Source organism: Eretmochelys imbricata, chromosome 28 (assembly GCF_965152235.1).
Source record: "Eretmochelys imbricata isolate rEreImb1 chromosome 28, rEreImb1.hap1, whole genome shotgun sequence".
In the NCBI taxonomy this organism is placed as follows: domain Eukaryota; kingdom Metazoa; phylum Chordata; order Testudines; family Cheloniidae; genus Eretmochelys; species Eretmochelys imbricata.
In genome coordinates this window covers 3,520,092-3,546,137 of record NC_135599.1, presented here as the reverse complement: position 1 = coordinate 3,546,137, position 26,046 = coordinate 3,520,092, and the positions used below count along the sequence as shown (strand labels likewise).

Genomic DNA, 26,046 nt, shown 5'->3' with positions numbered 1-26,046 from the left:
GGCGGGAGCCCTTTATTCCAAACTGAGTCCAGTTTGTGGAAAAATACAGGTACCAAAATGGAGTTCAGTGTCATGTGGTCTGTACACATGCCCTGCCGAGTCATAGTAGCCATGACTTATAGGCTGGCTGAAACATTCACAGGAAGGCTAAACTCTTCCACGGTCCATTGTCTTTGCTGATGAGCCATCAGCACTGTCTGGCTTCTTCATTGTTGTACCTGAAAGGCTAGTTGTGGGTGTTACCCAGAGTAAGCACATTTGAAATACAGCTACATAGTCAATATCCATAACTTCAGATACAAACGTGATCCATGCATACAAATAGGATAATCATATTCAGCAAATCATAACTTTTCAATGACATCATACATGACTCATCTTGCACAAAATGCATCATAATTATGTCCTAATCATATTATAATCATACCACTATGCTGAATATGGGATGTAATGTCAGATAGGGCCTAATTTCAAGGCACTGGAGTTGGGAATGGAACTGCCCCTCTTTGTGGAACAGGAAATAACCCTCCAGCCAGGGCTGGGAAAACTTCCCAGACTGCCAGTGATGGAGCCTGAATCTACTGACACTTCATTAGTTACCACCACCCTTAATCTTTGTGGCAACTGCAAACTTTATCAGTGATGATTTTATATTCTCTTCTAGGTCATTGATAAGAATGTTAAATAGCACAGGGTCAAGAACCAATCTTTGCAGGAACCCGCTAGAAATAAATCCACTCGACCGTGGTTCCCCATTTACAATCAGCATTTTTAATCTATTTAATGTATGCCATGTTTATTTTGTATCTTTCTAGTTTTTTAGTCAAAATATTGTGCTGAACCAAGTCATACACCTTACAGAAGTCTAGGTATATTACATCAACAATTTAGTTGCAACCAAACTTTTGATCTCATCCAATAGGGATATCCAGTTAGTTTAGTAGGATCTATTTTCTCTAAACCTTTGTTAATGGGTACTAATTATGTTACCCTCCTTTACTACTTTATTAATGAAATCCAGTATCAGCTGCTCCATTCTCTTGCCTAGTATTGATGTCAGACTGACACTCTTGTAATTAGCTGGGTCATCTCTTTTACGCTTATTAAATATTGGCACAGCATTAGCTTTATTCCAGTCTTCTGGAATTTTGCCAGTGTTCCAAGTCCTAATTAAAATCGACATTAAGAGTCCATCAGGCTCCTCTACCAGGTCTTTTAAAACTCTTGGATAGAAGTTAAATGGACATGCTGATTTAAACATGTCTAACTTTAATAGCTGCTGTTTAATGTTCTCGTTGGAAAGGAAAGAGTGTCATCGTCAATATCTTATGAAATGAGTACATCATCTCTTTTTCTCCAAATCCATAATAGATATATTTATTGAACACTTTTACTTCTTTTGCATTATTTTTGATACTTCTGCCATTTCCGTCTAGTAATTTACCACTACCATTGTTAGGATTAATTTTGTACTTAATGTGCTTTTAAAAAACTTCCTTTTTATTTTCATTGATTAGTCATTGATTTCTGATAGCTTCCCTTACCTACTAGCCAGAATTGTGGAAAATTGGTATGTGATAACTGTGAAGATCCTACCTCCGTCTGTCAGCTGGGGGACTCAGAGTTTCTCTCTTTCTACCCTCTGGTGCCTTCTGGTTGCTCTAAGCAAGGTGGGGTGGGACTCTGTTAACATGTGCGTCCTGGAGCTTCCATTTACCTGGTGCTGCTGTTCCGTGAATAGTGGGGCTGTGAGTGTGGCAGCAGGCACTGAGTGTTGGACTCTTGCTCTTTCAGGGGCCAGTGTCTTTTGAGGAGGTGGCTGTGTATTTCACCAGAGAAGAGTGGGCTCTGCTGGACCCCGCTCAGAGAGCCCTCTACAGGGATGTCATGCAGAAGAACTACGAGACGGTGGTCTTGCTGGGTACGGAGTCCTGTCCCTTAGAATCATAGAATATCAGGGTTGGAAGGGACCTCAGGAGGTCATCTAGTCCTACCCCCTGCTCAAAGAAGGACCAACCCCAATTTTTGCCCCGGATCCCTAAATGGCCCCCTCAAGGACTGAACTCATAACCCTGGGTTTAGCAGGCCAATGCTCAAACCACTGAGCTATCCCTCCCCCCCTCTGTTAGTAGAAGCTGTGGGGTCTCTAAAGAACCTGAGTAGTAATAACTTTATACTTTTATTCGTCATACAAATTTTAACAAGTTTCCTTGCCCCCCTTTTTTTGCTTTATCTCCCATCCACTAGAATAATTTTTGGACATGTGCCTTTTTGGTGCAGTCAGTCATTTTAAAATTGTATTAAATGTAACCTTATTGGGTACATTAATAACAAGAGCTTTCATGCCTTTTCCTCATTTTAAGAGGAAAATATGCCACCTGTAGAATTCTAAATTGAATAAATAGGTGTATGACTCATGTATGGCTTCTGTGACAGTCAGATGAGCTCCTTTTTTGATAGGAGAATATATAATGTTGCCATTCAGGAGCCCATGGGTGAAGGGAGAACAGAGTCGTAGAATAGAGGGAGTAGATAATTCTGGGGTGCCAGGAAATGGGGAGGGTGTGTGCAGGATTAGATCTAAGAAGTAGCAGGGAGGGATGAGGCAGTGAGAGACGAGGAGGGAACACAAGAAGCTCCAAAGGTGCTGGGAGGTGGTGCCAGCTGAGAGTAATGGGAAGAAGGGGAGGGGAGTGTGGAGGAAGGCACCCAGGAAGTAGGCTGGGTGGGTCGGTGGGAGGGAGAAGAGGTTTGTGGATCTAAATCTCTGGGGGATCCCAGACGTTTAGCCTCGAATCCCTACCCAGGCCTTGTTGCTTTAGAGCCTGCACTCCAGTTTTATTTCCGTTCAGTTTCACTTCATTATACATATTTTCCCCAAATATTATTATTTTAACTCTTAGAATCATAGAATATCAGGGTTGGAAGGGACCTCAGGAGGTCATCTAGTCCAACCCCCTGCTCAAAGCAGGACCAATCCCCAACTAAATCATCCCAGCCAGGGCTTTGTCAAGCCTAACCTTAAAAATATCTAAGGAAGGAGATTCCACCACCTCCCTAGCTAACACATTCCAGTGTTTCACCACCCTCCTAGTGAAAAAGTTTTTCCTAATATCCAACCTAAACTTCCCACACTGGAACTTGAGACCATTGCTCTTTGTTCTGTCCTCAGCTGCCACTGAGAACAGTCTAGATCCATCCTCTTTGGAACCCCCTTTCAGGTAGTTGAAAGCAGCTATCAAATTCCCCCTCATTCGTCTTTTTCGCAGACTAAACAATCCCAGTTCCCTCAGCCTCTCCTCATAAGTCATGTGTTCCAGTCCCCTAATCATTTTTGTTGACCTCTGCTGGACTCTCTCCAATTTTTCCACATCCTTCTTGTAGTGTGGGGCCCAAAACTGGACACAGTACTCCAGATGAGGCCTCACCAACGTCGAATAGAGGGGAAAGATCACGTCCCTCGATCGGCTGGCAATGCCCCCACTTATGCATATCAAAATGCCATTGGCCTTCTTGGCAACAAGGGCACACTGTTGACTCATATCCAGCTTCTCGTCCACTGTAACCCCTAGGTCCTTTTCTGCAGAGCCATTCGGTCCCTAGTCTGTAGCAATGCATTGGATTCTTCCGTCCTAAGTGCAGGACTCTGCACTCGTCCTTGATGAACCTCATCAGATTTCTTTTGTCCCAATCCTCCAATTTGTCTAGGTCCCTCTGTATCCTATCCCTACCCTCCAGCGTATCTACCTCTCCTCCCAGTTTAGTGTCATCTGCAAACTTGCTGAGGGTGCAATCCACACTATCCTCCAAATCATTTATGAAGATATTGAACAAAACCGGCCCCAGGACTGACCCTTGGAGCACTCCACTTGATACCGGCTGCCAACTAGACATGGAGCCATTGATCACTACCCGTTGAGCCCGACAATCTAGCCAACTTTCTATCCACCTTACAGTGCATTCATCCAGCCCATGCTTCTTTAACTTGCTAGCAAGAATACTGTGTGAGACCGTATCAAAAGCTTTGCTAAAGTCAAGGAACAATACATCCACTGCTTTCCCCTCATCCACAGAGCCAGTTATCTCGTCATAGAAGGCAATTAGATTAGTCAGGCATGACTTGCCTTTGATGAATCCATGCTGACTGTTCTTGATCACTTTCCTCTCATCTAAGTGCTTCAGAATGGATTCCCTGAGGACCTGCTCCATGATTTTTCCAGGGACTGAGGTGAGGCTGACTGGCCTGTAGTTCCCAGGATCCTCCTCCTTCCCTTTTGTATGAGTTATCAAACATAATGGCCAATCGCTCTGCAGTCTCATCCGCCAACTCCTTTAGCACTCTCGGATGCAACGCATCCAGCCCCATGGACTTGTGCTCATCCAGCTTTTCTAAATACTCCTGAACCACTTCTTTCTCCACAGAGGGCTGGTCACCTCCTCCCCATGCTGTGCTGCCCAGTGCAGTAGTCTGGGAGCTGACCTTGTTAGTGAAGACAGAGGCAAAAAAAGCATTGAGTACATTAGCTTTTTCCACATCCTCTGTCACTAGGTTTCCTGCCTCATTCAGTAAGGGCCCACGCTCTCCTTGACTGAGTCAGCAGTGTGCCCTTGTTGCCAAGAAGGCCAATGGCATTTTGGGATGTATAAGTAGGGGCATAGCGAGCAGATCGAGGGACGTGATCGTTCCCCTCTATTCGACATTGGTGAGGCCTCATCTGGAGTACTGTGTCCAGTTTTGGGCCCCACACTACAAGAAGGATGTGGAGAAATTGGAGAGAGTCCAGCGAAGGGCAACAAAAATGATTAGGGGTCTAGAACACATGACTTATGAGGAGAGGCTGAGGGAGCTGGGATTGTTTAGCCTGCAGAAGAGAAGAATGAGGGGGGATTTGATAGCTGCTTTCAACTACCTGAAAGGGGGTTCCAAAGAGGATGGCTCTAGACTGTTCTCAGTGGTAGCAGATGACAGAACGAGGAGTAATGGTCTCAAGTTGCAGTGGGGGAGGTTTAGATTGGATATTAGGAAAAACTTTTTTACTAAGAGGGTAGTGAAACACTGGAATGCATCACCTAGGGAGGTGGTAGAATCTCCTTCCTTAGAGGTTTTTAAGGTCAGGCTTGACAAAGCCCTGGCTGGGATGATTTAACTGGGAATTGGTCCTGCTTCGAGCAGGGGGTTGGACTAGATGACCTTCAGGGGTACCTTCCAACCCTGATATTCTATGGTTCTATGACTTTCTTCTTGTTGCTAACATACCTGAAGAAACCCTTCTTGTTACTCTTAACATCTCTTGCTAGCTGCAAGTCCAGGTGTGATTTGGCCTTCCTGATTTCACTCCTGCATCCCCGAGCAATATTTTTATACCCTTCCCTGGTCATTTGTCCAATCTTCCACTTCTTGTAAGCTTCTTTTTTGTGTTTAAGATCAGCAAGGATTTCACTGTTAAGCCAAGCTGGTCGCCTGCCATATTTTACTATTCTTTCTACACATCGGTATGGTTTGTCCCTGTAACCTCAATAAGGATTCTTTAAAATACAGCCAGGTCTCCTGGACTCCTCTCCCCCTCATGTTGTTCTCCCAGGGGATCCTGCCCATCAGTTCCCTGAGGGAGTCAAAGTCTGCTTTTCTTAAGTCCAGGGTCCGTATTCTGCTGCTCTCCTTTCTTCCCTGTGTCAGGACCCAGAGCTCGACCATCTCATGATCACTGCCTCCCAGGTTCCAATCCATTTTAGCTTCCCCTACTAATTCTTCCCGGTTTGTGAGCAGCAGGTCATGAAGAGCTCTGCCCTTAGTTGGTTCCTCCAGCACTTGCATTAGGAAATTGTCCCCTACACTTTCCAAAAACTTCCTGGATTGTCTGTGCACTGCTGTATTGCTCTCCCAGCAGATATCAGGGTGATTGAAGTCTCGCATGAGAACCAGGGCCTGCGATCTAGTAACTTCAGTGAGTTGCCAAAAGAAAGCCTCTTCCACCTCATCCCCCTGGTCCGGTGGTCTATAGCAGACTCCCACCATGACATCACCCTTGTTGCTCACACTTCTAAACTTAATCCAGAGACACTCAGATTTTTCTGCAGTTTCATACAGGAGCTCTGAGCAGTCATACTGCTCCCTTACATACAGTGCAATTCCACCACCTTTTCTGCCCTGCCTCTCCTTCCTGAACAGTTTATATCCATCCATGACAGTACTCCAGTGATGTGAGTTATCCCACCAAGTCTCTGTTATTCCAATCACATCATAATTCCTTGCTTTGCCAGGACCTCCCGTTCTCCCTGCTTGTTTCCCAGGCTTCGTGCATTTCTGTATAGGCACTTGAGATAACTCACTGATTGTCCCTCTTTCTCAGTATGAGGCAGGACCCCTGCCCTCTCGTGCGCTCCTGCTCGTGCTTCCTCCCGGTATCCCATTTCCCCTCTTACCTCAGGGCTTTGGTCTCTTTCCCCCGGTGAACCTAGTTTAAAGCCCTCCTCACTAGGTTAGCCAGCCTGCTTGCAAAGATGCTCTTCCCTCTTTTCATTAGGTGGAGCCCATCTCTGCCTAGCACTCCTCCTTCTTGGAACACCATCCCATGGTCAAAGAATCCAAAGCCTTCTCTGACACCACCTGCGTAGACGTTCGTTGACTTCCACAATTCGACGATCTCTATCCAGGCCTTTTCCTTCCATGGGGAGGATGGACGAGAAGACCACTTGCACCTCAAACTCCTTTATCCTTCTTCCCAGAGCCACGTAGTCCGCAGCGATCCGCTCAAGGCCATTCCTGGCAGTATCATTGGTGCCCACGTGGAGAAGCAGGAATGGGTAGCAATCCGAGGGCTTCATGAGTCTCGGCAGTCTCTCCGTCCGATCATGAATCCTAGCTCCTGGCAAGCAGCAGACTTCTCGGTTTTCCCGGTCGGGGCGGCAGATAGATCATAGAATCATAGAATATCAGAGTTGGAAGGGACCTCCGGAGGTCATCTAGTCCAACCCCCTGCCCAGAGCAGGACCAATCCCAACTAAATCATCCCAGCCAGGGCTTTGTCAAGCCTGACCTTAAAAACTTCTAAGGAAGGAGATTCCACCACCTCCCTAGCTAACGCATTCCAGTCTTTCACCACCCCCTTAGTGAAAAAGTTTTTCCTAATATCCAACCTAAATCTCCCCCACTGCAACTTGAGACCATTACTCCTTGTCCTGTCATCTGCTATCACTGAGAATAGTCTAGATCCATCCTCTTCGGATCCACCTTTCAGGTAGTTAAAAGCAGCTATCAAATCCCCCCTCATTCTTCTCTTCCGTAGATAAAACAATCCCAGTTCCCTCAGCCTCTCCTCATAAGTCATGTGTTCCAGACCCCTAATCATTTTTGTTGCCCTTTGCTGGACTCTCTCCAATTTTTCCACATCCTTCTTGTAGTGTGGGGCCCAAAACTGGACACAGTACTCCAGATGAGGCCTCACCAATGTCGAATAGAAGGGAACGATCACGTCCCTTGATCTGCTGGCAATGCCCCTACTTATACACCCCAAAATGCCATTGGACTTCTTGGCAACAAGGGCACACTGTTGACTCATATCCAGCTTCTCGTCCACTGTAACCCCTAGGTCCTTTTCTGCAAAACTGTTGCCTAGCCATTTGGTCCCTAGTCTGTAGTGGTGCATTGGATTCTTCCGTCCTAAGTGCAGGACTTGTTCTTGTTGAACCTCATCAGATTTCTTTTGTCCCAATCCTCCAATTTGTCTAGGTCCCTCTGTATCCTATCCCTACCCTCCAGCGTATCTACCACTCCTCCCAGTTTAGTGTCATCCGCAAACTTGCTGAGGGTGCAATCCACATCATCCTCCAGATCATTAATGAAGATATTTTACAAAACCGGCCTCAGGACCGACCCTTGGGGCACTCCGCTAGATACCGTATGCCAACTAGACATGGATCCATTGATCACTACCCGTTGAGCCCGACAATCTAGCCAGCTTTATACCCACCTTGTAGTGCATTCATCCAGCCCATACTTCTTTAACTTGCTGACAAGAATACTGTGGGAGACTGTGTCAAAAGCTTTGCTAAAGTCGAGGAATAAGACGTCCACTGCTTTTCCTTCATCCACAGAACCAGTTATCTCATCATAGAAGGCAATTAGATTAGTCAGGCATGACTTTCCCTTGGTGAATCCATGCTGACTGTTCCTGATCACTTTCCTCTCGTCTAAGTACTTCTGAATTGATTCCCTGAGGACATGCTCCATGATTTTTCCGGGGACTGAGGTGAGGCTGACCGGGCTGTAGTTCCCAGGATCCTCCTTCTTCCCTTTTTTAAAGATGGGCACTACATTAGCCTTTTTCCAGTCTTCCAGGTCTTCCCCCGATCGCCATGAGTTTTCAAAGATAGTGGACAATGGCTCCGCAATCACATCCGCCAACTGCTTTAGCACTCTTGGATGCAACGCATCCGGCCCCATGGACTTGTGCACGTCCAGTTTTTCTAAATAATCCTGAACCACTTCTTCCTTCAGAGAGAGCTGGCCACTTCCTCCCCATGCTGTGCTGCCCAGTGCAGTAGTCTGGGAGCTGACTCAGTCCCCCTGAGGAGAGAGTCCCCGACCACCACTACCCGTCTCCTTCTCTTGGGAGCGGTGGTTGTGGAACCCCCAACCCTAGGACAGTGCATCTTATGCCTTCCAATCGGCAGAGTCTCCTTCTGTGCCCTTCCCTCAGATGTATCATCTAGTCCACTCTCCGCATTAGTACCTGTGGAGAGAACATGAAAACGGTTACTTACCTGTATCTGCGTTGCTGGTACATGGATGCTCCCCTTTCTTCTTCTGGAGGTCACATGCTGCCAAATTTCTTCACTGTCCTCCTGTCCCCGCTGCACAGCCTGCTCTGAATCTTCAGAACATTGTGTCCGTAGAAGCATATCCTGACGTCTGTCCAGGAAATCTTCAGTTTCTCTTATGCAACGCAGGGTCGATACCTGTTGTTCCAGACCTTGAAATGGAGACCAGCTTGCACTTTGTACAGATAAAGTCGCTTCTGTCCTGTGGAAGAAAGACAAACATGGCACATCCAGTGCAGGTCACAACAGCTGAACGCCCCCCATCCATATTCTCTTTCTTCTACGAGTTCACTCAGGAGTTGTAGTAACTACTCAGAGAAGCCGGCGAGATGTAAGCCTCAGTGGGCTCTCCCCAGGCGAACTCCCAGGCAAACTCCCTCTGTTAGCTGCTCAGCTGTTTGCTGCTGACTGGCTTTTATACAGTCAGGCCCACTCAAGGCTCACCTGGAACAAAGCACTCCCTATTCACACTTTTCAAACCACCACTCAAGCACATGGTCAAACTGCCAAACTGTCCCCACAACAAACACTCAGATACTCACCAACACAGCCTCCTTAATGCAGCCCTTAGACAACCTCCTTAATGCAGCCCTTGACCTCCCTCTCTCACTCATTACCACCCTCCCCATATAACCTCCCCATCTCTATGCACGGCGACCCTGGCCATCGATCCTGAGTCCTTGCTGCATTCCTCCCTCCCGTAGCAGGGCCACTACCCAGCACAAATGGACACATTGATGATGTCTCAGGGTGCTAGTGTAGCCTGAACAATTTTTACACCTATAAGATTACGTATTGGGGTACAACTTGCCCCTGTACCTGGCTACTCAAAGTTAATTGAGAAGTTGAAATTTGGTGAAAGACACACAACTTGATTTAATACAGACAGCTATAATTGAAATTATGGTCAAGGATCAATGCACATAACAGTTAGACTAAGATAAGTATAGTAAAGAAGATCTTGCACTCTGCATACTTGCAAGTTATGGACACCATTGGAAACAAAGATGGATGGGCAAGGGAGCCCATCAGAAGGGAGGTCCTGATTCAGTTTACACTGTCTTTGGGACCTGACAAAATGAAAAAATGGTTACTAGGAGAGGTATTTTATCCGCTTCCTAGTGGTAATAGTACAGCTATATACCATATCTACTCCTTTACTGTGGTTACAATAATGTCCATAGCTGCCCCAACCCATATGTGGCCTTTGGGAAGTCCATCATTAAGTATCGAGCATTAATACTCGTGATTTAAATCACTTATTTATTAATAATTCCAATATATGAATGTGGTCCTACTGCTGAGATACTGCATAGCAATCTAATTGATAAAGCCCGTGCCAAACTTCCTTCTTTCAGAATCCTGTGGTGTATTGCACTTGTTTGTGGTTACTCGTTAGTCTCTCAAAATGAGGGTGCAAAGTATCTGACCTGGGATTCTCTCCTTAGGCCTATTCAGGTAAATCCCATACTTTAATATAACTACTTCCACAAAGCCTCAACCTAATATAACGGGCCCTTAACTGTAGTAAGCTTAATAACCCATTTATTTATGTTCACCTCCTTGCTCCTCCATGCATGTTCCAAGCTAATAAGCAATATTCTGATAAAGACATTTTACCTCTAGCGAGGTATAAAAGGTATTAAATTACCCACAAGACCTTAGACTGGGTCATAGATCATAAAATCAGGTCGGGATCAACAGAAGTGAATTTGGGGAGAGCCTTGTCCTCCTCTCCCCATCTGCAGTAGCCACAAGCTGTCTTCCCTCCAGGCTCCTTGGATCCCTGAGCCTCTCCCTCCTGAGGTTGTGTGGCCCAGTTCTTGTTTCTTACATTCTCCTTTTCCAGAAGAATTAGAGGCTGTTGCTCCTGAATTTTAGTGTTTAATTCTCTAGCCTTTTCTACATTACACATCTCCCTCCCATTAAACTGAGTCACTAGATTTCCTAATTCCCCAAAATGTTCTTTTGCGATGTCACAGTTCTGGGGTAGCTAAGCCTTTGACCTGCCTCCATGCTCTGCTCAAGGAATGCCCTCTCCGGTATCAGGACTCTAGCCAGCCCCTCTCTGTGGGTAGGGACCCACATGCCTCTCCTTTTTGACCAGGGTTTGAGGATTGCAACTTATCCTCCACTGTGTTCACTGGACTAACATCCTGTTCCTGTGCTTTGGTTTCTCTCCAAGGGCTGTGAGCAGTGTGTGTGTGATAGAGGTGGGAATTTTGGTAATACTTGTATGATGCCAATACACACCTCAGTTTCCCTCTGTGATTGGTATTGCTATGATTAGACAGAGCAGGAGACATGAGGTGTTTTGTCACGTAGCTGTCATGGGGTGATATGAATGGCTCATTAAGGATGGGCTGGGACCAACCTACATCAGTGGAATACCCGACAGAGGCAAGGGAATAATTGTCACCTGTCCACGGGAGGATCTCTGCTTGGCTGAGTGAAGCATACATGGACTCGTTGTGTTTTGGGGAGCAGGAAGAACTGGGCTCGCAGATGCAGGGAGCTCTACCGCAGCAAAGACAAATGGACAGGCACATTGAAAGGAAACCAAACTGTTTTCAACAGCAGCATGGCACAAGGGCCTTGGCCAGTCTGGACTATATTGTCATCTTTGCTTCTCTGTCCTCATCTAAGGACAATTTCCAATGCTGTGTTTCAGTTGACTAATAAACCCTGCTACGTTTAACAGTCTGCCCAGTGTCACAGCAAAAACTTGCTGAGGTGCATTGAAGTATGAATGAGGAACGGTCTCTGAAGAGGAGTGTAATTCAGTTGGACCTGCTGGCAGAGCTCACAGGTTGGAATAGGAGTCTTGAAGCCAGATGCTCAGTCTCATGTGTTGAAGCTATATGGCCTATCCTTGTGGAAGAGTGGGACCCCCTTGGGGGTCTAGCGCACTCAAGGGGCACCTCCCAAGGATTGTTTAAAATCCAGGGCATTGCACAGATCCTATGGATCCATGATAGTGTGGGAAAAGATATAAAACAAGCAAAGGATCTAAATGCGTATTTACCATCGCCCCCTCATCAGTCCTCATGGGAATCCCTGATCGTTTCCAAAGTGTACTAAAACCTTCCTTAAAAGCTTACCTCTTGGTTATCACGTCATGTCAATTTTGTTAGAGGGATTTCCCTTCACTCTCTCTCTTTCCTGGTTCTTGTCACACAGACAGGAAACAGCAAAAGACCAGAAATCTGAAGCGCAGACAATGCGATGTTTATTGGGGTTCATTTCCAAGCAAGCATATTCCGAAGCTCTTCACACCAGTCGGGCTTCTCTCTATACTCCAATATAGTCTGTTCCCTGATGTTCCCTTTCCAGCTGTGACACCGCAGATCATTTACCCCACATCCTCCTTCCTAGCTCTGTGTCCCCCTTGCCTGTGTCCCTGTTCCCCATTCCCGTTCCCCCCCCATCCTTAGCAAACATCATTCCAGTTTCCCCTCCACTTCCTGTTTGACCCCAGTTTATATAATAATATTCTCAGCTATACCTTAACCAATCCATTTTATTGAAATTTAACTAACCAATCCTAACATATGGTAACATAATTCTCTAACCAATTATATCCCACTACCCTAATTAACTGACACCTAGCAAAATTAATTATACAGCAGACAGAAACAATTAGAGAACCAGACAAATTAAAAATAAAAAAGTGGGGGCCGTAAAGATAAAACAATACAGAAATGCGGGTTTCACCAGCACAATCCATACAAGAAGTATGGGCGGGCTGGATGAATGGACTATAAGGTGGATAGAAAGTTGGCTAGATTGTCGGGCTCAACAGGTAGCGATCAATGGCTCCATGTCTGTTTGGCAGCCGGTATCAAGTGGAAGGCCCCAAGGGTTGGTCCTGGGGCCGGTTTTGTTCAGTATCTTCATAAATGATCTGGAGGATGGTGTGGATTGCACTCTCAGCAAATTTGCAGATGACACTAAACTGGGAGGAGTGGAAGATACGCTAGAGGGTAGGGATAGGATACAGAGGGCCCTAGACAAATTGGAGAATTGGGCCAAAAGAAATCTGATGAGCTTCAACAAGGACAAGTGCAGAGTCCTGCACTTAGGACGGAAGAAACCCTTTCGCTGCTACAGACTAGGGACCGAATGGCTCGGCAGCAGTTCTGCAGAAAAGGACCTAGGGGTTACAGTGGATGAGAAGCTGGATATGAGTCAACAGTGTGCCCTTGTTGCCAAGAAGGCCAATGGCATTTTGGGCTGTATAACTACAGGCATTGCCAGCAGATCGAGGGACGTGATTGTTCCCCTCTATTCGACATTGGTGAGGCCTCATCTGGAGTACTGTGTCCAGTTTTGGGCCCCACACTACAAGAAGAATGTGGAAAAACTGGAGAGAGTCCAGCGGAGGGCAACAAAAATGATTAGGGGACTAGAACACACGACTTATGAGGAGAGGCTAGGGGAACTGGGATTGTTTAGTCTGCGGAAGAGAAGAATGAGGGGGGGTTGATAGCTGCTTTCAACTACCTGAAAGGGGGTTCCAAAGAGGATGGATCTAGACTGTTCTTAGTGGTAGCTGATGACAGTACAAGGAGTAATGGTCTCCAGTTGCAGTGGAGGAGGTTTAGATTGGATATTAGGAAAAACTTTTTCACGAGGAGCGTGGTGAAAGACTGGAATGCGTTACCTAGGGAGGTGGTGGAATCTCCTTCCTTAGATCTTTTTAAGGTCAGGCTTGACAAAGCCCTGGCTGGGATGATTTAGTTGGGGATTGGTCCTGCTTTGAGCAGGGGGTTGGACTAGATGACCTCCTGAGGTCCCTTCCAACCCTGGTATTCTATGATTCTGTGAACCATTGAGAAGCGATTTCTTGCCAGACAGGAGGCTATCAAACTACGTTTTCTTTAACCATCTTAAGATCTGTTTCTTTATCTGGTGGTGATGGGCACTATCAGGACAGGATCATCTTCCTAGCAGCCCAATACCACGTTATTTCAGTGCAACTGCTTTGGGATATGACGATGTTACCGTACGCGTCCCACCTTATGGCTGCCCCTGCTGCTTAGCCAAAGGCCTTAGCCTAAGAACAAGGTGTCAGACTGTGCTAGTGAGAGAAGGCCCATACACAGGCGGACTGTGATTTTGTTTGTTTTTATACCCTTATAACTAGCTAAGTGATAAAAATACACCTAACTTCTTAAAGTATAGGCTTTACAGGCAGGCCTGAATATCTACATTCTAACAAAAAGAAAGGAGTACTTGTGGCACCTTAGAGACTAACCAATTTATTTGAGCCTAAGCTTTCGTGAGATACAGCTCACTTCATCGGATGCATACTGTGGAAAGTGCAAAAGACGTTTTTATACACACAAACCATGAAAAAATGGGTGTTTATCACTTCAAAAGGTTTTCTCTCCCCCCCCCCCGCCCCTACTGGTAATAGCTTATCTAAAGTGATCACTCTCCTTACAATGCGTATGGTAATCAAGGTGGGCCATTTCCAGCACAAATCAGTGTTTAACAAGAATGTCTGAGGAACCGTGGGGGGGGGGGGGGAGTAGGGAAAAGCAAGGGGAAATAGGTTACCTTGCATAATGACTCCCAGTCTCTATTCAAGCCTAAGTTAATTGTATCCAATTTGCAAATGAATTCCAATTCAGCAGTCTCTCGCTAGACTCTGGTTCTGAAGTTTTTCTGTTGTAATATCGCAACTTTCATGTCTGTAATCGCGTGGCCAGAGAGTTTGAAGTGTTCTCCGACTGGTTTATGAATGTTATAATTCTTGACATCTGATTTGTGTCCATTTATTCTTTTACGTAGAGACTGTCCAGTTTGCCCAATGTACATGGCAGAGGGGCATTGCTGGCACATGATGGCATATATCACATTGGTAGATGTGCAGGTGAACGAGCCTCTGATAGATGTTATTAGGCCCTGTGATGGTGTCCCCTGAATAGATATGTGGGCACAGTTGGCAACGGGCTTCGTTGCAAGGATAGGTTCCTGGGTTAGTGGTTCTGTTGTGTGGTATGTAGTTGCTGGTGAGTATTTGCTTCAGGTTGGGGGGCTGTCTGTAGGCAAGGACTGGCGTGTCTCCCAAGATTTGTGAGAGTGATGGGTCGTCCTTCAGGATAGGTTGTAGATCCTTGATAATGCGTTGGAGAGGTTTTAGTTGGGGGCTGAAGGTGATGGCTAGTGGCGTTCTGTTATTTTCTTTGTTAGGCCTGTCCTGTAGTAGGTGACTTCTGGGTACTCTTCTGGCTCTGTCAGTCTGTTTCTTCACTTCCGCAGGTGGGTATTGTAGTTGTAAGACTGCTTGATAAAGATCTTGTAGGTGTTTGTCTCTGTCTGATGGGTTGGAGCAAATGCGGTTGTATCATAGAGCTTGGCTGTAGACAATGGACCGTGTGGTGTGGTCTGGGTGAAAGCTGGAGGCATGTAGGTGGAAATGGCCCACCTTGATTATCATACACATTGTAAGGAGAGTGATCACTTTAGATAAGCTATTACCAGGAGGAGAGTGGGGTGGGGGGAGAGAAAACCTTTTGAAGTTATAAACACCCATTTTTTCATGGTCTGTGTGTATAAAACATCCTCATTGCATTTTCCACTTTATGCATCCGATGAAGTGAGCCATAGCTCACGAAAGCTTATGTTCAAATAAATTGGTTAGTCTCTAAGGTGCCACTCCTTTTCTTTTTGCAAATACAGACTAACACAGCTGCTACTCTGAAACCTGTACATTCTAACAGTGGGTTCTACCCTTTCCCCCATTCTATGTCTGTCTTGTCTATTTAGATGGTAAATTCTTCAGGGCATGGGCCATCTACTATTCTGTGTATGTACTTTGCCTAGCACAATGGGGACCCAGTGTTAGTTGGTCCTTTGATTTATAATAACAACAACTCTCCTGCCACTTTGAGCTAAGAAAGCTGGCCTTGGGATGTTACTGCTTAAAAATGAGCTGGGCTTAAAACCATGGAATATTCCTTGTGACAAGTATCCCACAAATTCTACTGACCTCCCTTGTTTTCTTTGCCTTGAGCAGGGTTTCCAGGTTCCAAACCTGATGTGATCTCGCAGCTGGAACGAGGGGAAGAGCTATGGGTCCCAGACCTCCAGGGCTCTGACAAAGAAGTGCTCTCAAGAGCTGCCTGCACAGGTAGGGAATTGGTTAAACCAATTCAGAAACTGTCCATGAATACAGGAAACATTTGGGATGCCCTTCAAAGACCTTGTGAGCTCTTCAAGTTTAGGATTGTTCCCTGCAGATGTGGAATTATTAGGCAGATGTCACTCATGGCTTCCCACCTACCCTGACTGACAACTGGCAGCAGGTCCCTCCCTGATCTCGCTTTTCCCTGAGTGTTCTGGTGAGATCTGGAGCAAAACTGATTCCTTCCCCTCTCCTCTGGGGAAAGGTTTGGGGAAAATCAGTTCCTGATAGCTTTGAGCTCTCCTGCACATATTTTCATTTGTTCCTCCCTTTTTCCATTCCTCTCTCTGAGATTTCCTTTCTCTCTGGCACAGGGAGTGACCTATGTCTGGATTCTCTCTGTCTCCCATCAGGTGATGGGATGGTGATTAAGAATGAGGAGGAGAAACCCCAGCAGGAAGATGCTGAGCAAGTAGAACCACGTGGGACATTATCAGGAAGATCCAAAGGGAATGATTCCGGGAGTTGTGCACTCCCAGAAAAAGCAAAAGCTTGTGAGAGTCAGCACAAGCCAAAGGAAAACTTGAGGAGCCACTCAGACCTTATTACATGCGAGAGAATCAACTTTGAAGAGACACACTACTCATTCCATCAGTGTGGGAAAAGCTTCAGTGGGAGCTCAGACCTTTTCATACATCAGAAATTCCAGAGAGGAGAGGGACCCTACACATGCTCTGAGTGCGGGAAAAGCTTCAATCAGCACTTAGCCCTTATCACACATTGGAGAATCCACACTGGAGAGACGCCCTACGTGTGCTCTGAGTGCGGGAAATGCTTCAATCAGAGCTCTGACCTTATCACACATCAGAGAATCCACACGGGTGAGAAACCTTATGGATGCTCTGAGTGTGGGAAACGCTTCAATCGGAGCTCACACCTTATCACACATCAGCGAATCCACACAGGAGAGACGCCCTACACATGCTCTGAGTGTGGGAAAAGCTTTAATCAGCACTCTCACCTTATCACACATTGTAGAATCCACACAGGAGAGAGAAACTATAAATGCTCTGAGTGTGGGAAAAGCTTCAATCAGAGCTCAAACCTTATCAAACATAGGAGAATCCACACTGGAGAGATGCCCTACGTGTGCTCTGAGTGCGGGAAAAGCTTCAATCAGAGCTCTGACCTGATCACACATAGGAGAATCCACACGGGTGAGAAACCTTATGGATGCTCTGTGTGTGGGAAGCGCTTCAACTGGAGCTCACACCTTATCACACATCAGCGAATCCACACAGGAGAGACGCCCTACACGTGCTCTGAGTGTGGGAAAAGCTTTAATCAGCACTCACACCTTATCACACATTGTAGAATCCACACAGGAGAGAAACACTACACATGCTCTGAGTGTGGGAAGAGCTTCAATCAGAGCTCAAACCTTATCAAACATAGGAGAATCCACACAGGTGAGAAAGCCTTATGGATGCTCTGAGTGTGGGAAACGCTTCATTCATAGTTCAGCCTTCATCTCACATCAGAGAATCCACACAGGAGAGACGCCCTACACATGCTCTGAGTGCGGGAAAAGCTTTAGTTATAATTCAAAGTTTGTCACACATCAGAAAATCCACATGAGAGGGAACTGTAATAAATGCCTTGACTAGGACTGGCCAAAGGTTTTTTTTATTTTTAAATCGCATTTGCTAATTCCCACATAGCGGTCTTTGCACCATCTTCACCGTGGTCTCTCAGTTCCCCCAGATGAGTTGCCTGCTTCTGCCTTTTGCAGCTAACCCTTTTTTGGGGTCAGTCCTGTGATCTTTTCTATCAACTCCTTTGCTTTTGAGTCGTAGGAGAGTGTGTCCCTCCAGCCAGGAATGTTCATCAGCTCCAGGTGGGGGAGAGAGGTTTGATCCCAACAAGCTACACTGAGGCAAAAACTACCTGTCCCTTACATCCACTAGGACTGTACATGGCGTTGACTGCTCAAGTGAGTGATCTTGGTGTAAAAAGACAATTATAGTTGTAGAGCAGATGCAGCCCAGGTGCAGTGGTTGACATTTGCTTTCCCCTTGACCTGACCTAAACTCCATTGCTTTTCCTAGTCTAAACAAATCCTGAGCATCACGATTATACTGATAAAACCTGGGGCCAGTTTGTTCAATATCTTCATTAATGATCTGGAGGATGGCGTGGATTGCACTCCCAGCAAGTTCGTAGATGACACTAAACTGGGAGTGGTAGATACACTGGAGGGTAGGGATAGGATACAGAGGGACCTAGACAAATTAGAGGATTGGGCCAAAAGAAATCTGATGAGCTTCAACAAGGACAAGTGCAGAGTCCTGCAGTTAGGACAGAAGAGACCCTTGCACTGCTTCAGACTCAGGACCAAGTGGCTAGGCAGCAGTTCTGCAGAAAAGGACCTAGGGGTTACAGTGGACCAGAAGCTGGATATGAGTCAAAAATGTGCCCTTGTTGCCAAGAAGGCCAATGGCATTTTGGGGTGTATAACTAAGGGCATTGCCAGCAGATGGAGGGACATGATCATTCCCCTCTGTTCGACATTGGTGGGGCCTCATCTGGAGTACTGTGTCCAGTTTTGGGCCCCACACTACAAGAAGGATGTGGAAATGTTGGAAGAGTCCAGCGGAGGACAACAAAAATGATTAGGGGGCTGGAGCACATGACTTATGAGAAGAGGCTGAGGGAACTGGGATTATTTAGTCTGCGGAAGAGAAGAATGAGGGGGGATTTGATAGCTGCTTTCAACTACCTCAAAGGGGGTTCCAAAGAGGATGGATCTAGACTGTTCTCAGTGGTAGCAGATGACAGAACAAGGAGCAATGGTCTCAAGTTGCAGTGGGGGAGGTTTAGGTTGGATATTAGGAAAAACTTTTTCACTATGAGGGTGGTGAAGCACTGGAATGCGTTACCTAGGGAGGTGGTGGAATCTCCTTCCTTTGTGGTTTTTAAGCTCAGACTTGACAAAGCCGTGGCTGGGATGATTTAATTGGGGATTGGTCCTGCTTTGAGCAGGGGGTTGGACTAGATGACCACCTGAGATCCCCTCTAACCCTGATATTCTATGATTCAGGTTTTCTTCTTGTTCTCTCCCTGCACCCTCCTACTATATAGGAAATGGTGGCTAATTCTGAAATTAAAACCTCACTCCAAAGGAATTAGAGTGGGGGAATATGTGAGAGAAATAGCATGTATGAGAATAGAAACCCAGTATAGACTGTAATGATTTCTATTTAAAATGGAATTTATTTTGATAAATTTAAAAATAAATCTTCTTTTAAGAGGATAATTATTTGTGGCAAGATGTGTAACCTTTTACTGAGTTAGAGGATTAGCAGCCAGAGAGTTCCCCAGGTCCCTTCTTGCAAAGCAAAGATGTCACATTAGGCAGGAGATATCAAAATCTAAAATGGTGATGGATGTGTGGTGGTAGCTTTTCCGGGTTGTTTTTTTGGTTTGTTTTTTTGCAACCAGTTATTTTAATAGGTGCTGAGGCCCCTTTTCCTTTTGAGCACAGATGTTTAACCCTCCGAACTGGCTCTGGAAACTCCCTCAGAACTGGCCTTGTGTTTCTTTCATGTGTGGTATCTTTGATGTTCACACATACACACTACATGCGGTTCACAGCAACTGTTACTTTGAGAAAACTGCTGGGTTAAGCGGGCCTTTTCCAAAGTGACATTGGCCCAAAGTCTGCCTCAATTCAGCTGGATTGTGACACGTCTGTATCAAAGGAGTGGTTCACTCCTGATTTGCCCAGAGACCTTGGGGGAGGTGTGGTAGACAGGATAAGTAGGAATAGACAACAATGAAGTTAAAGGTAAGGGTGAAAGATCCACACCTTGCAGGTCAACAAGCCTCTTCTGTTTATTCCCTGTGACACATCTGGCACTGGTCACTCTCAGGTAGCACACTGGGCTAGATGGACCTTTGGTCTGACCCAGTATGACCAGTCTTGCATTCTTATGTAAGCCAGCTATGGCCTTGTCTTCACTGGCAAGTTTCTACACAGTAAAGAAGCTTTCTGCAGTGTAACTTCTGAGTTGTACACACTGCCAAGCCACTTGCTGTGCAAAAACTCCGCAGTTGCAGTGCTGTATGAAAACCACCCCTATGAGAGGCTTATAGCTTTCTGCCCTGGGGCTACAGCGCCGCGATGCCAGTGTGAACACCCTGGTCGATTACAGAGCTGCAATTGGCCTCTGGGAGATGTCCCACAATCCCTGTTCTTGCCTCTCTGGTCATAGGTTTGAACTCTACTGCACCGCCCTCAGGTGACCAACCATGAACACCACCCCTTAAATTCCTTGGGAATTTTGAAAGTCCCACTTCCCACAGAGACCAATTATGGTTACAGATCCATCCTGAAATTAGACCAGGATATTTTAAAGCTTTATCTCATAAGAAAGTAACACAATTCAAACATGGCATCACAGAGGAGAAAGCACTCCTTCATTTCGTATTTATTGCTACTGCTCTCACTGACAAACTTCCTATTCTCAGTGCTGCTCCCAGCACTTTAGGGAGTTTTTTCTCTTCTCCCTTCCAGCTGTTGTTATGGGACTGCAGCAGTTCCCCAGAGGGCCAGCTTTGCTCTTTCACTTACATCCTTCAAAGCTGTGTTTGCCACCAGTTTAATTCATATCTGAGCCCTTAGGTACCAGCAGCTAGTTACAAAGGCTCAATTACCATTACCATTCGTGGACGGTTATGCTGGGCTGCCAGGCCTGCAGGATTTGGCCCATGATCAGTCAAGGTGCTATAGCAGCTGCACTCTTACATGGTGAGTCCTGCAGCCTATTACCAAACTACTCTGCCATAGTCTGCAGGGTGGCCTGACTTTCTGAGAATCTGGCAGAAGAGAGACCCTGGAGTAGAGAAGGAAAATGTCCTCACCAGCCACAGCCGGTAGGAGCAGGAAAGGTTGGGTTTGTTTTTAAACTTCTCTCCCTGCTCAAGCCTTTAATCATTCCTACGGCTCTTCTCTGAACCCTCTGCAATTTTTCAGGGAAAACAACCAACCGAACAATAAAACCAACCAACCAACCAACCAAACCAGGCTGTTCTGACTGATGTAACAACCTATTGCTTTCCAAGGTTGAATATAAATCAGATCATTCTATTCACCCAAGAGTTCAACTTTAAGGGCTTTTTGTTTTCTAGCTCCAGTCAAATCCTGTGCAACAGCATTCCTGTTAACTCATCACTTGGTCACTTAACATTCACAGGTTCAAAAAGTTGGCAGGTCTAAGGCCTGGTCTACACTACAGGGTTAGGTTGAATTTAGTCGTGATAGGTCAATTTAAAAATGACTGCATCCATACAACCAATCCCATTCCTTCGACCTAAAGGGCTCTTAAAATCAAATTCTGTACTCCTCCTCACCAAGGCGAGTAGCGGTAAAATGGACCTTGCTGGGTTGAATTTGGGGTAGTGCGGACACAAATCGACGGTATTGGCTTCTGCAAGCTATCCTAGAGTGCTCCATTGTGACCACTCTGGACAGCACTTTGAACTCCGATGCACTTAGCCAGGTACACAGGAAAAGCCCAGGGAACTTTTGAATTTCATTTCCTGTCTGGTCAGCTTGGCGATCTCAGCAGAACAGGTTACCATACAGTTCCCCTAGAATCATAGAGCATAGAATGTTTCTACACTCTCCCTATCATTTCTGTCCCTGAGGTTTTCGCAGATCAGAAGGTGAAAAAAATGCACTCGCGATGACATGTTTTCCAAGCTCATGCAGTCCTCCTGCACTGATACGGCACAGTTTAATGCATGGAGGCATTCAGTGGCAGAGGCTAGGAAAGATTTAAGTGAGATTTAAGTAAGATTTTAAGAGCAGAGGCAGGATGCGATGCTGAGGCTAAAGGGGGAGCAAACGGACATGATGAAGCATCTCTTGGGGAAGCAAAGGGAGATGATGAAGCATCTGTTGGAGCTGCAGGAAAGCCAACAAGAGCACAACCCCCCCCCCACTGCATCCACTGTATAACCACCTACCTTCCCCCCCCATGTTCCATAGCCTCCTCACCCAGATGTCCAAGAACTTGGCGGGGGCAGGGCTCCAGGCACCCAGCCATTCCACTCCAGAGGATGGACTAAGCAACAGAAAGCTGTCATTCAAACAGTTTGATTTTTAGTGTGGCTACCATAAGCAATGTGGCCTTGTCCTTCCCTCCTCCCCCACCCCACCTGGGCTACCTTGTCCATTTTCTCTTTTTTTAATTAATAAAAAAAGAATGCATGGTTTCAAAACAATAGTAACTTTATTTTGAAGAGGGAAGGGTGGTTGGCTTACAGGGAATTAAAATCAACAAAGGGGGTGGGTTTGCATCAAGGAGAAACACACACAACTGTCACACCGAAGCCTGGCCAGTCATGAAACTCTGTGTGCCTTGCTGTGCTCTTCTAATCGCCCTGGTGTCTGGCTGTTCAAAACTGGACACCAGGAGATTTGCCTCAACCTCCCATCCTGCCATAAATGTCTCCCCCTTTACTCTCACAGATATAATGGAGCACACAGCAAGCAGCAGTAACAATGGGAATGTTGGTTGCACTGAGGTCTGACCAACAGCGCCAGTGCACTTTTAAACATCCAAAGGCACATTCTACCAGCTTTCTGCACTTGCTCAGCCTATAGTTGAACTGCTTCTTACTACTGTCCAGGCTTCATGAGCCATGGGAGCAAGGGGTAGGCTGGGGTAGGAGCGACCGTGTGGTGCTGCTGGCTGGGAGAGCAGCCTGAGGCAGAAGCCTCCAGCTCACAGGAGAGCAGAGTTGAAGCGGTGGAGCTGTACACCATGGATGAGGACAGCTAGCAGTCCTACTGCACCGTCTGCTGCGAAGGCACCCAAGAGCTGCTGCTGTGTAGCAATGCCAGCTGCTGCAGGTGCTTCTGTGTCGAATGCTTGGAGGTCCTGGTAGGGCAAGGTACCTCGGCCAAGGCAAAAGAGCAAGAGCCCTGGAGCTGTTACATGTGTCAACCACAGAACTGCTATGGGGAGTTACAGTGCCGACTGGATTGGAATATACCACTGCAAGACCTTTTCACCAGTGACAAAGGACAGGAATACGATGCACCTAAAATCTAAAAAGGCCTGCACATTTCCCACAGTCACTATCCTTAATAACAAAATGTCAGCGTTTGCATTGGCTACTTCGATCATAGCAGCCCCCACAGTAGACTTGCCCACAACAGCAGCGGTGATGGTGAGCTGAGCAGACTCCATGCTTGCCATGGCATGGCGTCTGCACGGGTAACCCAGGGAAAAAGTGTGAAATATTTGTCTGCCATTGCTTTCACGGAGGGAGGGGCGACTGATGACAAGTACCCAAAACCCCCGCGACAATGTTTTTGCCCCATCAGGCATTGGGAGCTTAACCCAGAATTCCAATGGGCAGCGGAGACTGCGGGAACTATGGGATAGCTACCCACAGTGCACCACTCCTTAAGTCGCTGCTAGCCATGGTAGTGAGGATGCACTCCTCTGACTTAATGCGCTTAGTGTGGACATACGCAATCGACTGTATAAAACCGAATTCTAAAAATTGACTTTATAAAATTGATCTAATTTTGTAGTGTAGACATACCCTTAGTCTTTCCTCCCACACCAAGATGAAAAATATCAGTGACAGAAAATGCCCGAAAGCCCCTGTGCTGCCTTGCACAGCAGGCTGGAGAAATACATGGGGGAAAGTGCTTTCCTCTCTCCTCCTGACCCTGAGTAACATTTCTGTCTGTCCTTGAGATCCTGTCACAGGGAAAAGGGCTGGGGATGCAAATGACATGTTATGGCTTCATTGGTTTGTACATTCCTTTACTCCTTCATTAGTGATAAGGGTGCATGAGCTGGAAATAATCCAGCTCTGACTTGCACACCGGAGGCTATTTCCAGGCTCGCAATAAAAAATAATCTTTTTTATTAACCTGAGCATGTTGAATCTGGAGTCATTGCGAGACAATACCTACAGAGCCCCAGGCTGCCTTTCTGTCATCCAATATTTTTAGAGTATATCACATTAACTGGGTGGATCTCCTGCTAGGAAGTGTCTGTCCCGTGGCAGCACCCAGTGTACACTCCCCAATTATAAACTCATCTTCAGCATATAGGCCACTGAACCTAGTGATGGGGAGGATCCCGGTGGTCGGGCTCCAGCCTGAAGAGACCCCGGACCCCAAGCCGGGCAAGCTGAGCCAGTTGGCCTGGGCCTGCTGTGGGTTTTTAATTGTACTGTAGGCATACACTTGATGTCAAAATCACAGCTTTCTCATCAGGAAATCAAGCCGTAGTCCCCCATGTGGCAGGTAGGCATAGTCACCGCTATACTCATGAGGCCAGAAATGACAACTGCCCCTGTACAGGGACCTAGGGGAAGAACATGGACAGCTGTGGTTCTCAGGAAATCCAGCTAGGCAGGATTCAGAGTGGTCGCTGTGTTAGTCTGTATCGGCAAAAAGAATGAGGAGGACTTGTGGCACCTTAGAGACTAACAAATTTATTTGAGCATAAGCTTTCATGGTCTAAAACCCACTTCATCGGATGCATGCAGTGGAAAATACAGTAGGAAGAGATGTATATACACACAGAGAACATGAAAAAATGGGTGTTGCCATACCTACTTTAACGAGAGTGATCAGGTAAGGTGAGCTATTATCAGCAGGAGAAAAAAAACCTTTTGTAGTGATAGGATGGGCCATTTCCAACAGTTGACAAGAAGGTGTGAGTAACAGTGTGGGGGGGAAATAAGCATGGGGAAATAGTTTTACTTAATGTATGACCCATCCACTCCCAGTCTTTATTCAAGCCTAAGTTAATGGTGTCCAGTTTGCAAATTAATTCCAGTTCAACAGTTTCTCATTGGAGTCTGTTTTTGAAGCTTTTTGTTGTAGCATTGCGACTTTTATGCCTGTAATTGAGTGACCAGGGAGATTGAAGTGTTCTCCGACTGCCAAACCGGACAGTCTGTACCTAAAAGAATAAATGGACACAAATCAGAAATCAAGAATTATAACATTCAAAAACCCGGGCCCCAGTTGCATCCCCCTGAATGTTACTCCATTCCCCCGGCGGGATGCACCCCACAATTTTGGACATCTGACCTAGATAATTGTGCAACAGGTATACACAATATGCATACAAAATGTTCAGAAAATTCTCATTCATCACAGGGGTGTCAGTGGGGTCTGAGCTGGGCATCAGCAGAGGGAAAGTGGAGAGATTTCCCTTTAGAAAATTAAACTGCAAAACATCCCCCTGTGTTCCAGCAGAAGCCTCTCATTTATCCCTTAACCCCCTCCCCATAAAAATCTCCACCCCTGCCCTGGTACACAGGCACCCCCTCCCTTCAATGCAGATTTTTAACTTTTCTTACTTTTCCTTGATCTTGTACAAACATGTTTTCCATCAAAATGCTCAAGGGCTTTTAAAATGAGAATAAGAGAACAAACCAAATCAAACCCAAAGAAATTGCAATCAACCTCCGCACCACACACAGTTTGGGTCTGAATTTTTCTACTGAAATTTGGAGGCAATAAAACTCAGACTGCTATTGTCCAGAAAACAAACCTAAACCTCCCATGCAGTACCTAGGACATCTATTACTGAACCACCAAGGCTTCAGCTCCTTTTGTGAGATTTCCAGCTGCCCAATGCTGCTGGTATTCTAGGGGAACAATTCTTGATTCCAGTAAGCATTTATCTCAGCCCCATTCTGTTTCTCTCTGTTCCCCATTCTCTAGGAAAGGGCAGTGAATGGTTCTAGGGTCCAGTGATCCTCATTCAAATCAAGCCAGAAGCTAAGAATCCTTCCCCTTTCCCAGGGTGTGTGAGAGGAGACATTTAAAAGAGCTCTCTGAGCTATAGCATGTGGCTAAGTAACGAGAAAAAGCAGTATATTCCCCCCCTCTGTTTTGGGTGCTGGGTTTACTCCTGAAGCATCTGCTGCCCACGTAGTGCCCTATGGTTCATCCCTAACCCTTGATGCTGCTCCTTTCTACAGAATGTGAAGGGAGAGGAGGCGGTGCAGGAGCCTTCTGGGGACGCAGATCTGAGGCTTTGGGAGAG

General features: G+C 46.2%; 1 protein-coding gene across 1 annotated transcript in view; it reads left to right on the top strand.

Annotated features, from left to right (window-relative positions):
• LOC144258274 (uncharacterized) overlaps window positions 1-19,268 on the top strand; it is a 32,182-nt gene extending 12,914 nt beyond the window's left edge. The window contains 4 exon segments of the mRNA XM_077806716.1: window positions 1,795-1,921; window positions 15,845-15,958; window positions 16,327-17,426; window positions 17,428-19,268. Coding sequence (XP_077662842.1) covers window positions 1,795-1,921; window positions 15,845-15,958; window positions 16,327-17,426; window positions 17,428-17,619 — 1,533 coding nt within the window. The 3' untranslated portion in view covers window positions 17,620-19,268.
• Window positions 19,269-26,046: the final 6,778 nt, after the last annotated feature.